The sequence below is a fragment of the Polypterus senegalus genome, chromosome 2, assembly GCF_016835505.1.
Source record: "Polypterus senegalus isolate Bchr_013 chromosome 2, ASM1683550v1, whole genome shotgun sequence".
Classification (NCBI taxonomy): domain Eukaryota; kingdom Metazoa; phylum Chordata; class Cladistia; order Polypteriformes; family Polypteridae; genus Polypterus; species Polypterus senegalus.
Window position 1 is genome coordinate 74389278 of NC_053155.1, and position 14262 is coordinate 74403539.

At 37.0% G+C, this 14262-nt stretch overlaps 1 protein-coding gene across 1 annotated transcript in view; it reads left to right on the top strand.

The window, feature by feature from the left end:
- The window catches only part of rnf17 (ring finger protein 17), a 315372-nt gene that overhangs the window by 143836 nt on the left and 157274 nt on the right, over positions 1-14262 (top strand). Inside the window, exon 15 of the mRNA XM_039746236.1 lies at positions 13187-13304. Coding sequence (XP_039602170.1) covers positions 13187-13304 — 118 coding nt within the window. The remainder of the gene's footprint in view (positions 1-13186; positions 13305-14262) is intronic.

Consider the following 14262-nt stretch of genomic DNA (forward strand, 5'->3'; position numbering starts at 1 on the left):
ATAAATGAGACTTTTCATCGCTTTGTAACGGAGTTAAAATTGCTGGTGACGGACTGTGCTTTTGCAAACGAAGATAAGATGGTCAGGGATAGAATAGTGTTTGGCACAAACTTAGCAAAAGTGCGAGAGAAACTTTTAAGTGCCGGGTCTGAGCTAACATTAAATAAAGCCATGGACATCGCGTGATCGCACGAGATAGCACAAGCACAGCTGAGAAGCTTCGATGCATGTACTCCGAGCGGCTCACGTGAACTGACTTTGCAGGACTGGGAAAGGTAAACCCGTGTGTGCAGTGTGTGATGTCTCAGATAAAGAAGAAGACGAGCTGTTTATTGATGCAGTAAGAAAGGAACAACCCTCTGAATCTGAACAAGCCTTTGTAGACATATCAATAGGAAAGCAAGCTGTAAAGCTTAAGTTTAAATTAAGTTCATAGACACGCTACCGCTAAATATTCGTAGGCAAATCCACAACTTAATATTGGGAATTTCCTGTTAAACATCTTAGATTCACGAGTACCGATTTGGGTAGTGAACACTTCGATGAATGAATCCTGTTATCTTTACAAATGTTGACAATTACGGAATATAACTTGAACACAACACATCCTCCAAATACGAACCTGATTGAAAGAAATAATGATAATCAAATCCTTGATGACAGCAACACTCATAACAGTGACAAAACAATTACATTGACAATCATGTTACGTTATTTTTAAAATGTTTCCTTTTCTTTTTCATATCTTCTTTGACACACTACTTCTCAGCTGTGAAGCGTGGGTATTTTGCTAGTGTAAATATAAAATACAGTATTTCCACACTGTTAGTATGCTGCTCTATAGTTCACAGAAAGTGTGTCGCTGTGTGTCACGCTGACCCACCAAGTGGTCAGCCAAGTCAGACAGCATTACAACTTCATTTAAATGTAATTAGCACAATGTAAAAACAGGTAATCAGATGCAGCCTTTTTGTTTTAACCAGTTCATTTAATTTGTGGTCAAAATCACATATTACAACCCTTGTATTCCTTAATCCATTGGCTACAACTCATACGCCATCCACTGTTGCATCTTGTGACTCCAGAATAGTCTCTCAGCACACAGCCAGATGGCCTCCCAGCGGTTTCCGAGGCAGAGGTCTGGGTGCAGCTAGCACCCAAAGACGTGCTCAGCATAGCAGCATCATCATCGGCCGAGTAATGCACAGAAGTCAGCTTTTGTAATATTGCCTGAAACAGAATAAATAGATTGTGGGCTGTGCTCTCCTTTTCATGTCAACTGTGACATCTGACCACTTTTTTTTCTTTCGGGCACTGTGTGACTTTCTGAATTTGATCTTTTATGTGTCTTCACCATGCTTTCGTTGCTTATAACCACTGCATAAGCCAACAAATAGTACATTTTTCCTTGCCTCCTCTTCACATTCGATTAAATTTTTTTTTTAACGTGCCTTTTCCATTGTTTTTTTAACTAAACACTGAACATAAGGTGATATTTATATTGATTTGCATATTAAACTATGTGAAATTCTGGGAGGATTTGGGATGGGGCTGTAGGCATGTGCACATATATTAAATTTCACATTCGTTGGGATTTTTAAAGGGGAAGCGCGTGTGTATGAACATTTCCACCTTTGTCAGTGCACCTTGTTTTAGTGTGAATTCTGTGCGTGGTGTTATACACAAGGCCCCAGGTCTCTCCAAAGATGTTATATGGGTTTTAAATCAGGCCTTTGGCTGGGACACTCGAGGGCAGTCCAAGACATGTCCTAATGAAAGGTGTACCACCAACTGATGTTATATGCACTCTGGAAGAGGTTTTTTGAAGGGCTGCTCTGTATTTGGCTGTATTCATCTTTCCCTCAATTCTGCTAAGTCACCCTGTTACTGAGAGGCACACAGAGCGTGATGCTTCCACCACCGCCTCCTCAGGGATGGTATCTGGTAGGTGATGATCAGTGCCTCATTGTTGTTCATCATAGTGCTTGGTATTATGACCAAACTTTTCAATTGTTGTCTCAGTAAGACCAGAACATTTGTTTATTCTTGCTCTTAGAGTCCTAACTACATGCGGGCATTTGCCACTAAATCATTAACCCCTGATTAATAGAGTGCTGCTGAAATTAGCTTATTCTGACAGGTTCTCCTATCTTAACCGAGGACTTCTGAAGCCCAGTTGAAGTGACCAATGGGGTCTTTGACACCTTCCTGATCCAGGCCCTCTCTTACCCTTTTACTCAGTTTGGCTGGACGTTCAGCTGTAGGAAGAATTGTGGTGGTTTCAAACTACCATTTCACAATTATTGAGGCCACTGTGCTCCTCAAAACACTCCCAAGCTTTAGAAGTAGTTTTAGACCCTAGCTCTGATCTCTGTCTCATAAGAATTTTATCACAGAGGTCTGCAGTGAGTTCCTTGGACTTAATGGCTTGGTTTTTGTCCTGTCATACAGTGTGAATTTTGTGAGTTTTTTGTGAATTTAGTGACACACAGACATCTGTGTGTCTTTCTAAACTATGTCCAGTCAATTCATTTTGCCACAGGTGGACTCCAGTGAAATTACAGACACATCTCAAGGATAATTATAGAAAGCAGAATGTACCTGAGCAGAATATGGAGTGCCATAGCATAGAGTTTAAACACTTGAATAGATTTCAGGTTTTGATTTTTAATACTAATACTTTAATGCTATATACTATGACTCACTCACTCACAATCAAAAACACTATTTCCCTTGAAATTTGGCAGGATGGTACATCTAAGGCACTAGGCATCCACTAGGAAAGGACATTTCTATATATCAATATTTGGGGATAACCACTACCCAAAATTTCAAAAATGCCTTTATAGAAGACTTTGTAGAAGATAGAAAATTGGCAGGTATGTGTTTATTTGGTAATAATTATGTAATGAGTAGGATATTCTTAGGAACTCTGTCTTTTTCTGACTGGGCACAGAATAAGTAGGGCTTGCTGTTCCTACAAATGAACGCCAACAGCACCACAATCACACACACAAATGGCACTTTGTGCAAATGAACACTACTACAAGAAATGAAGTGAAAGGAAGAAAGTTTGGCGAAGCTTTTTGAAGACATGCTTATCATTGAGTGCATGCAGTACACTCTATTCTATCAGCTGCTTCTTACTCCTCACAGTAGAGTATAAAATACATACAAATTGAAGCCATATTGGTTTGTCAGTTATGCTCATTTACATACGCTACAGACAGCGGTGGTGAACTACTACAATATTGCAGAGAATTAGATAAGTACCTTGAAAGTCAGACCACAACATGCTGCTGTGCTCCAGTATGCATAACAGGAACACTGAAGTGCTCATATGCTTACCACCCCACTTTAAGCCCTGGATGCAACACAAGCCAAGAGCAACAAAATGCCTTAGCAAGTTTAAACTCTTGCACAGCTTTGTAAAGGGGTCACTCCTGGACAGAACATAGAAGAGACAGACACTGTATGTGGTTTTATCATATTATTCTTTTCATCCATTCTTTTCTGCACAATGCTTAAAATGCCCAGTTCATTCCCTGGGCAACATAAATATATAAGCCTATAAACTTAAAAAGCTCTTAAACCCTCCAAAAATTGGTAACAGTACAAGATTACAGATAAAGGTGTTACATTCAAATCTGATTGAAGTTACCATTAAAAGGATGTGCTACAGCGTGAAATGGTTTTTACATCCAGAATTCTCATTATTCCTACTAATTGTGTGTTTCATTTCAAAATAATACTATTTCCTGCAAAACTGTGTTTTCCAATGACCATGAACAAAAGCCAAAATCGCTTGGAAGGAAAAGCAGGAATTGATCTAATAATATTAGGCCCTGGTTTAAAAAAATAACGTGTCATATACAGTGAAGTACTTAGTCAGTTGCATAGTACTTTTGATGCATCTGCTTAACCAAAAGGTACCAAGGCCTATTTTATTATGAAATTTCCTCTCTCTTACTGTCTCTACCACTTACCATCAAGCATTTATACTGTATTTTTCATACTTTCTCACTGTCTTCCAATTTGTTTTTTTACCACTAAAGAAATTATTGAACCAGTTTAAATCTTTATATCCGAGCATGCAAGATTTTTGTTTAACTCTCTATTTGGACTTGCCACATGTTGCATTACTCAAAGGTAAGACCTTGACATTTTCCAACCATATAATCGGATTTTACTTTACTATTTCAGTATAATTATCTTTTTACTTTGTAATTTACTTCCACAATATAATACCACAGGACAGGATCATATAACAAGGGTTATCACACATGAACTTAATCCTGTAATAAGTTTTAAATAGTAGTTATAAGAAATTTTTTTTTTTTTTTTATCTATTTGCACATCAGTCAGGATCCAGATTCTCTAGTAATTCTCCAGCCTCATTTGTTTTGTTTAATGTACTGCAGAACAGAAAACCTTCTGAAAATCATTGTTTAACTTCAGTGTTGCAGAATAAAATCCCAAACCAATAATATCCAATGTCAGGAAATCATGCACAGTCTAAAAGCGTTTTGGGTCCAGTTTAAACTTTTATTAAAAGATATTAACAGCTGTGCTTTTTTGTGTCGAATGAACCACTTTTCCTGGGCTCTTGAGATACTTTTGTACATAACATAGATGAAACATTACTGATTATCAGTCAAGACCAATTTTACATTAGGTTATGATTATCCATACCCATTATTTGTTTATTTATTATTTTGCCATCTTTGTCTCCTATACTTTTCAACTGCAACCCCTTATTGGTAGTCTTCCACCCAGTCTTTGACATCGCTTTTCAGGGTGTCATTTTAAATTTTAGTGTAGTAGTTACATGTAAGAATCTGTGCATATCAGTACATTCCAGTGTTTTAACTATCTAAAGCTCTGTGCAATTCAGTGCATAACAGTGCTTAAAAATATTGGTGAGATTACTATATAGCTCAAAAATAATGCCTTATAAGGTGCAAAATCACATAGTAAAATAAGTGCTTACTCATATGCATTTTCATTTCTGTGTGTATTATATTCTGATTGTCCAGTGTGATTGTATATAAAAATGTACAAAAATATCATAGACTATCTGATTTATCTTACAATGTGTATATACTAAATTTATACTTGAACATTTTCTCTCCAGTAAATTACGAAATTCTGCTTAAAATTAATACTTAAAATAAAAGTTCAATTATATCTATACTATTGAATTAGTGAATTCATAAATAATTAAGGATACTTTTTTTAAACTAACTTTTTAAAGGTGTTTTTCTAACATGATTTTAAAATATGATTTGCCTTTGTTAGGTTTGGAACATTTACTGTTTTAAGGTTTATATTTGTATCATTAGCTGGTTAATAAACTTAGTAATATTTAACAGATGACTCAAATAATTAAAATTTTAAGTGTCAGTCTCCTGTAACCTCATGTATAAAACTTGAATGCGCTCTAAAACGCAAAAGTTGGGATTTATGAAACCTGAACTTGCTGTGGAAATTGATTTAAGTTACGTAAAGTTATAACCCTTTGAGTCCTACAGATTGTTTTGACAACTCCTTGCAGAAGATAAATGAAGGGAACAGGTTTTATTCTGCATATTAATGATGCATCAATCCCATTCTGATGTCCGTCCATCTATCCATCCATCCATTTTCTAAACTCGGTTTCTCTAAACATGTAACGGAACAGGGATTGCACGATTTCTGCATGATGATCTCTTTAATATAAGCTCTAATTCAGCACACAACTTTAAGAGGATGGCCTTAGGATGTTTAAATCAGCTTATAACTCAAGTCATCGCCGCAAAAAGGACACAAATATAGTTAATGATAATTTAAGTGACCAAATAAAAGGGTGTGTTTTAGAGTGAGTTTGTCTGTATATTTAAATTGTGTCAAAATAAGCACTTATTTTAACATCTTGGAAGATATACACATAGCATAATATTTGGGTTTTATTTATTTATTTTTTTAACTGATTTGAAAGTTGGAATGTTTTCTGTTTTTTATTTGCTTCACCAAAGGGACAGAGATCACATTTTAGTTTTTTAAATATTTTGTCACAGTGTGACATGTTTTAGAGATTTGCTCTGATTGTCTGCCGCTGTATATACAGGCATGCGTAAATCACAGCCAAGTGCACTACATTTTTAGTTGATCATTATGTATTACCAAGGAACGTTTTGCTGACAGGAGCATCTTTTTGGCATGTGAAAATGCTGTGGACATAAAATTCAAGTTGAAATAACCTCTTTAAAACTATATCTAAAACAGTGAACTGACCTGTAATTTTTTAATGGATTGGTGATGTATAGTTAGGTCCATAAATATTTGGACAGAGACAACTTTTTTCTAATTTTAATTCTGCACATTACCACAATGAATTTTAAATGAAACAACTTGGATGCAGTTGAAGTTCAGACTTTCAGTTTTAATTCAGTGGGTTGAACAAAAAGATTGTATAAAAATATGAGGCAAGTAAAGCATTTTTTAACACAATCCCTTCATTTCAGGGGCTCAAAAGTAATTGGACAATTGACTCAAAGGCTATTTCATGGAGAGGTGTGGGCAAGTCCGTCGTTATGTCATTATCAATTAAGCAGATAAAAGGCCTGGAGTTGATTTGAGGTGTGGTGCTTGCATGTGGAAGATTTTGCTGTAAACAGACAACATGCGGTCAATGAGCTCTCCGTGCAGGTGAAAGAAGCCATCCTTAAGCTGCGAAAACAGAAAAAACCCACCCGAGAAATTGCTACAATATTACGAGTGGCAAAAGCTACAGTTTGGTACATCCTGAGAAAGAAAGCAAGCACTGGTGAACTCAGCAACGCAAAAAGACCTGGGGCCTCATGTATAACGCCGCGTAGAACTCGCACTATAACATGGCGTAAGCACAAAAGCCGAAATGTGCTTACGCACAGAAAAATCCAGATGCAGGAATCTGTGCGTACTCCAACTTCCACGTTCTTTCGTTACATAAATCCCGATCAGCGTGAAAACTAACGCTCGTGCACGCGCATTTTGTAACGCCCCAAATCCTCCCAGAATTACGCCTATTTGAATATGCAAATCAATATAAATCGCCCTTAAGCGCAGCCTTCTGTGAAAAGACAATGGGAAAAGCACGGGAAAATATAAGAATTTCAGCGAATACCAAGTGGAGGCAAAGGAAAAACATACTATTTGTTCAAATAAACCGTGGTATAATCAACAAAATGAAGTTGATCGAGTGACATAGCGTGTTGGAGAAACTTGAAAGCTCACATTCACAAAATCGCACAGTGCGGAAATAAAAAGAAGTCACATATCAAAGTTGCCGTGAAAAGAAGAGTTGTAAGCCCACTGTCTGAGTGTCATATGAAAGCTTATTAGGGTACAGAGAAAAAAGGCACACGGTGGGGAAAAAGCACGAAATGTCAACTTTAATCTCGAATTTTCCACTTTAATCACGTAGTTTATTTTGTCATTTAGTAGAACATTATAAACTTCATCTTAAAATCGTTTAATTAACCAGTTTCTCAAAATTACATCGTAATTAAAGTAGCACGTTAAATGCTTTGTTTTGTATTTGATCTTCTACTGTATGTGATCTATGTGTGTGAATCACTACTTGCTTCTTAAACTGGCTCTCTTCCTCCAACTGGACACAGAGTCCATTACATTTGTGATATTACAGCTCTCTGAATAACTAAAATACTGAGATGTATACGTGATGTCATTTTCATGATGATAGGAGCTAAAGCACATTATTAAACATGTGTTTCATGAGCCTCGTGCTCATGACAAGCATTTATCTTTTGTCGAAATTTGTCGCTGCGTTTTTAGCTGTGTTATTTTCTCTTTCTGTTTTATATTCAATATATATTGGCATGGCCGCCCCAAGAGTCCTTGCTTTTCTTTCCCCAAGTAACCGATCGCCACACAATCAGCTCTGTAATAGAAGTTAAGCCATCTGTAAGCTTAGCGCCGATTCTTCAAAACGCTTAAGAACATTGAAATATCTTCGTAGTACATGTTTAATTATTCTATCCTTCAGACACTCCCAGTGAAGAATATAGATTATTTAAATGAAGTTAAAGTTTTATGTGTATAATTTAACAAACATATTTTGCTGCATTTCACCTTAAAAATGATATCGTCATCATATGTAAATACGCTTTATAAAGTGGCTCAGGTTGTGAGATATTATAACTGTAGTGCAAGTTTACAGTGGGGTGATTGTACTTATAAGTACAAACCGTTCTACAAGGAGCAATTGATTGAGTGCATTTAAAGTTCTTGGGATTAAACTGTTTCTGAACCGCGAGGTCTGTACAGGAAAGGCTTTAAAACATTTTGCAGTGGCTGAGGTAGCGTGTCCCTAAAGCTGTATACCGATAATTCTCTTTCCGATCAGCTGCTGCTGTGATTCACACTCAGATACAGTGATATAAATACTCCGAGTCGTGCAGTGAGAGTAATATGGAAAAAGATGATCCGCTGTGGCAACTCCTAACGGGAGGAGCTGAAAGAAGAAGAAGAAGAAGGTGCAGTGAGAGTAACAACGCTAAAGCAGTTATGGTATTTGGAATACTATGGCTGTTCCCTGGACCATTATATTGTTTAGAGTTAATTACAATCAGATGCATTACACTAATAAACAATATGCGGTTAGTTTCTGTGTATTTATAAAGCCGCGTCATGAAAATAATGAGTAATCACACAGGAACAGTAGCATTGCTTTGACGCTGGGTGCCGCCAGTTTGCAAAACCGAGCGGAGAACTTGCATACGACAAGGCATGAGGTACCGTGGAAAAGTGCGTGGCTTTACGCCAAGTGTAGGTTTTATACATCGCGATTTGAACGTGGAAAAGTTCTTACGCAACATTTCTTTGCGTATGCACCGTTTATACATGAGGCCCCTGGACGTCCACGGAAGAAAAAAGTATGGAGAAGGCGTGGAACAGCTCATTATCCAAAGCATACCACATCATCTGTAAAACACGGTGGAGGCAGTATGATGGCTTGGGCGTGCATGGCTGCCAGTGGCACTGGGACACTAGTGTTTATTGATGATGTGACTCAGGACAGAAGCAGCCGAATGAATTCTGAGGTGTTCAGAGACATACTGTCTGCTCAAATCCAACTATAAGCAGTCGAATTGATTGGGCAGCGTTTCATGATACAGATGGACAATGACCCAAAACATACAGCCAAAGCAACCCAGGAGTTTATTAAAGCAAAGAAGTGGAAAATTCTTGAATGGCCAAGTCAGTCACCTGATCTTAACCCAATTGTGCATGCATTTCACTTGTTGAAGACTAAACTTTGGACAGAAAGGCCCACAAACAAACAGCAACTGAAAGCCGCTGCAGTAAAGGCCTGGCAGAGCATTAAAAAGGAGGAACCCAGCATCTGGTGATGTCCATGAGTTCAAGACTTCAGGCTGTCATTGCCAGCAAAGGGTTGTCAACCAAGTATTAGAAATGAACATTTTATTTCCAGTTATTTAATTTGTCCAATTACTTTTGGGGCCCTGAAATAAAGAGATTGTGTTCAAAAAAATGCTTTAGTTGCCTCACATTTTTATGCAATCTTTTTGTTCAACCCACTGAATTAAAGCCGAAAGTCTGCACTTCAGCTGCATCTAAGTTGTTTCATTTAAAATTCATTGTGGTAATGTACAGAACCAAAATTAGAAAAAAGTTGTCTCTGTCCAAATATTTATGGACCTAATTGTACAAGTGAAAGTTTCTTTGGGCAATACAGATTATAGTATTCATTGATCCGTCCATCCTCTAAACCTACTTATTTAGGGCAGGGTGCAACTGGAGTCCCATCCATGCAAGCAACAAGTGCAGGCAGGAACAATCCTTGGACAGAGCCCCAGCCCATTGCTGAATGAAGACACACATATAGCCCAAAGGACAATGTAGCATCAGTAGTTCACCTAATTTGCATGTCTTTGGACTGTGAGAGCACACTGGACCAAACCCATGTGGACCAACGTGCAGACTCCACACAGGGAACACCAGAGACATGACCCCCACCCAATCTTCTTAATACAAGGCAACAATGCTAGTACTATGTCACGGTGTACTAAATTCATTGAGTAGCATATTTACATTTAATGTTGCCATAACAATTGAGGGGAAAAAAATACCTTTATTTGAGACTTTTTCAGTAGCATAGTACATCCGTTTGGGGGATCCAAGCCCTCCCCCCGACCATTCCTTTAATGTCTTTGTCATGTACTATAAAATACATTTATTTTTGAGACAAATTCCAGAAACACCTAGTTTATTTTATGTTTTATTTAGTTTATATTGGTGTGAAACAAAAGTGTTTATTCATATAGTTTCTTTTTAAATTGTGGAGTATTATACTCATTGCTCTTCAGTTGTCTACAGCTCCTTTACTACAAAAGCTGTTTATTGTGATAAAACCAAGGGCGTCGGCAAACCCCAACACAAACACACACACACCTGCACAGTCCCGGGTTCAAATAATGGAAGGTTTTATTATAACTGCCTCCAAAATTAACAAAAGCACATGTATTTCTCTCCACAATCTTTTTCTTCTCCCTACCGCAGTACCCTCCACTGAAGTGTTGCTCCCATACCTCCCAGCTCCAACTCATCTGGATAAGGGAGTACAGTCCCTTTTATTACAGACCCTGAAGTACTTCCGGTGCCAGGGCAATTTCCTGCTAAAAGCACTTCTGGCTCGCCTGGAAATCCATTACAATAGGGAGCTTGTCTCCCTGCAGCGCCATCTCGTGGCACCCAGTCATCCCAGCAGGGTTTCTCTGCTGGACTACATCTCCCAGCATGTTCTGCTGGTTTCATACTGTGTACCGATATCTGAGGCTGCTGCCATCTAATGTACTGGGAGAATAAGAAACCTACAGTGACGTCTTTCTTTTCCAGTGGGCTGTCTGTCTATCCTTTTTGGTTCTTTCTTCTGGGTCTGATCCCCTCTTCCTCCCTGGCGGGATACCTATGTGCTTTTTGGGAGCCTCTTGGTAAGGAACCATTCCCTCTCCTGGTCGGGATGCCTGTCTAGCCCATATGGCATCTACAGTTTATTATTTAAGCACAATAATGTAAAGAACCCCTTAGGGCATATAGGTTGTTAAATGTTTTTTATTTTCAAAGTAAGTTTAGTTACAATGTTTTAGCATTTTTTAATTAATATTGAAGATTAATTTAAATGCAAATTCAGCAGCATCAGATATCTTTAAAATGCCTCTGAAACTTTTTTGAGATTTTATTTCTCATCATCTGTGAATTTATGATCTCTTAATCCACAATACTACACCAGGCTTCATAGTAGCCTAGTATGTAGCAGGCTAAGACTTAATGCTTAGTTGCCTCAGTTACCATGTGTGACTTGTCCTAACCCTGTTTTTTGGAACCAAAACTGACTCAGATAAGCACGGTGAGTGAGTTTAAGAGGGGTTTACACTCTTTAAGTGTTCTTCATGGAATAATTCCCAGCTGATGCAAGTACAAGCATGAATCAATCAATCAATCAATCAACATTTATTTATATCGCACATATTCATACAAAAAATGTAGCTCAAAATGCTTTACAAAATGAATAGAAAAATAGAAGACACAATAAAAATAAACATAAGTCAACATTAATTAACATAGAATAAGAGTAAGGTCCGATGGCCAGGGTGGACAGAAAAAACAAAAAAACTCCAAAGGCTGGAGAAAAAAATAAAATCTGTAGGGGTTCCAGACCAAGAGACCGCCCAGTCCCCTCTGGGCAATCTACCTAACATTAGTCAAACAGACCTCTTTGTATTTAAGGTTTTCATGGAAGGACCTGATGATGATGGTCACGTAGACTTCTGGCTTTCAGTCCATCAATGTTGGTGCATCATGATGCTTTGAGTAGGTGGTACCAACAAAGAAACCGGAAAAAGAAACAGAAGAGAGAGTAGGGGTCAGTATGGATTTTGGAGCCACTGTGAATAGTTATTATGAAGAATTGAACATACAGAGTATCAGTATTAAGTTAAAGTGAAGTTATAAAAAGGCCATGTTAAAGTAATGTGTTTTCAGCAGTGTTTTAAAGTTTTTTTTTAAAGTTTTGAATACACTTAATTTGTCTCAAAGCTGTCTACTCAATCTTCTACATGGAAAAGAAATAGCATTTCAAGCCAAGAAAACATACACAGCAGTTATTACACTCTGTAAGACGCAAGCTAATAATATAAGTTTTCACATGACCACCACAGTAATGCTCCGTGTGCTATCAGAAATCCTACTGGGGTAATTATAAAAATATGAAATTTATAACATTGCTTCTAGTGTGTCAAGGATCCAACAGTCATTACTGAAATTCATGGATTTTTACCTTTTTGTTTATGCTTTGATCATGTAGTGTCACATAACATTATTGTGCAGGTTGAGGGAGTCACTAGTGCCGATAGTGTTTGTGTGTGCTATTATGTTTTTCAGTTGCTGCATTTCTTTATCAATTTTCACTTTACACCATTGGTCTGAAGGTTTTGCATTGTCAGAATGTTTATGCTTATTTTTTTTGTTTCTTGAGTGATGTTAGATAAACTTGCCTTTAACACACTAAAAGGCTGAAAATAAAAATTCTTACTGTACCTTTGATAGCCAAAGTAAAAATTTGGACACTTAAAGTATAATTATTAGCTGATTCGACAAATTGAAAGTTGTAGAAGCAAGCCATCTTTCTGCTAATTTAAAGCTATAACAAATTAGATAATACTTTGTGTAAGTGACTCCTCCTCTTCATTCATTACTTTTTTGCACAAGTAACTCTTGGGTTCTACCACTCCTCCCTTGATCTCCATGTTTGCTTTTTATTTTCCTAACGTTCTGCCTTAGTTTGTTACCTTTGGATGTTTATAAGTTCACTATCCCTAACTGTCCAATTAACACTGCCATCCAGCTGTTTTTCTCCTCCTCCTATTTAAAAATGTGAATGTTTATCATGGCTATTCAAACATTTTCATAGATATTATGCTTTTTACTGTTTCAAGAACCCAAAGATTTATCATTTTAAAAATTGTTACTACATATATTTCTAATCTGAATTAATGCATTTCACAGTGTGCAACTTTGTTATGATATGGATTTTTGTCATTTATTTGCTTAAACATATTTTGAAATAACTTGGGCAGTCTGTTCTTTAATAAAATGTTCATCTGATGTTTTTACTTTTTTAAAGGCAATTCACTGTAGTCTTGCCCATATCAAACCTTTAAAAAATTGTGAATGGAGCAAAGAAAGTATCGAGCAATTTCAAGAATTGACAAAGAAATCTACATTGCTAGGAGTGACAACAGGTATGGTTTTTCTCTGAGCAGTACTTGTACTTTCTATATTAAACTTATGTGCATGCTATTAAAAGAGTATTATTTGGAAACCTACATCTTTAAAACTGTGTGTCTCACTGAAACATTTTTTCAGATATTCATCTGACACATTTCTTACGGCTTGATTATGGGTGTTTATTACTTTTTTCATCCACCACCAAACTCTCAATGGAATGGTTCTCAACAAAAGTAAATTATTACAGTCATCTAGAATGCATTTGTCAACTCTGAGCTGTTGTGGCATTAAAGTTAATGCTTTTTAGTTTCAATTTTACTTTTGTTTTAATTGTAAATTTTGAAGTTCCTGCCAGATTCAGTTCAGAGCAGCATTGGGTGCAAGGCAAACGCCACATTTAAGCTGGGTCAAGTTTAGGGTTAATGTAATTTGCATGTCTTTCTTTAATGAGTAAAATGCATAAATGCCCAGAGGAAGCCCCAGATGGACAAATAGAAATATAAACACAGACCATTGGATTTGTGAAGCAGCAGCATTAAACTCTGTCATAAATGTCTCCTGGATTCTAAATATTTCCTTAAAAAATGGTTTAAGCCACCATCACACCCCCCAAAAATTTTTTTCAGCAAATTTCAGCCTTCATTTATATATCTTTGATAGGCAGCTGGCAGTGCAGTAACATTTTAAAACTTATTTTTGGCAGTTATGTTCCATTAAATGTTTTTTTTTTTTAATATATTTTGCACATGTTCTTAGTATTAGAAAGAGAGCCTATTTGGGAGTCCAATTCAGGGTCACAGGGATACAGTGCTCTTGGTACCACTGGGCATAAAGTGGACCAACCCCAGAATGGGTGCTAGTCAATTGCAGGACATACTATCACACATATTTACAATTCATTTGAATATGGGAGATAAACTAACTTACGTAACTTAAGTATTTTCATCATACATTGGAGGTTTAGAAATATCT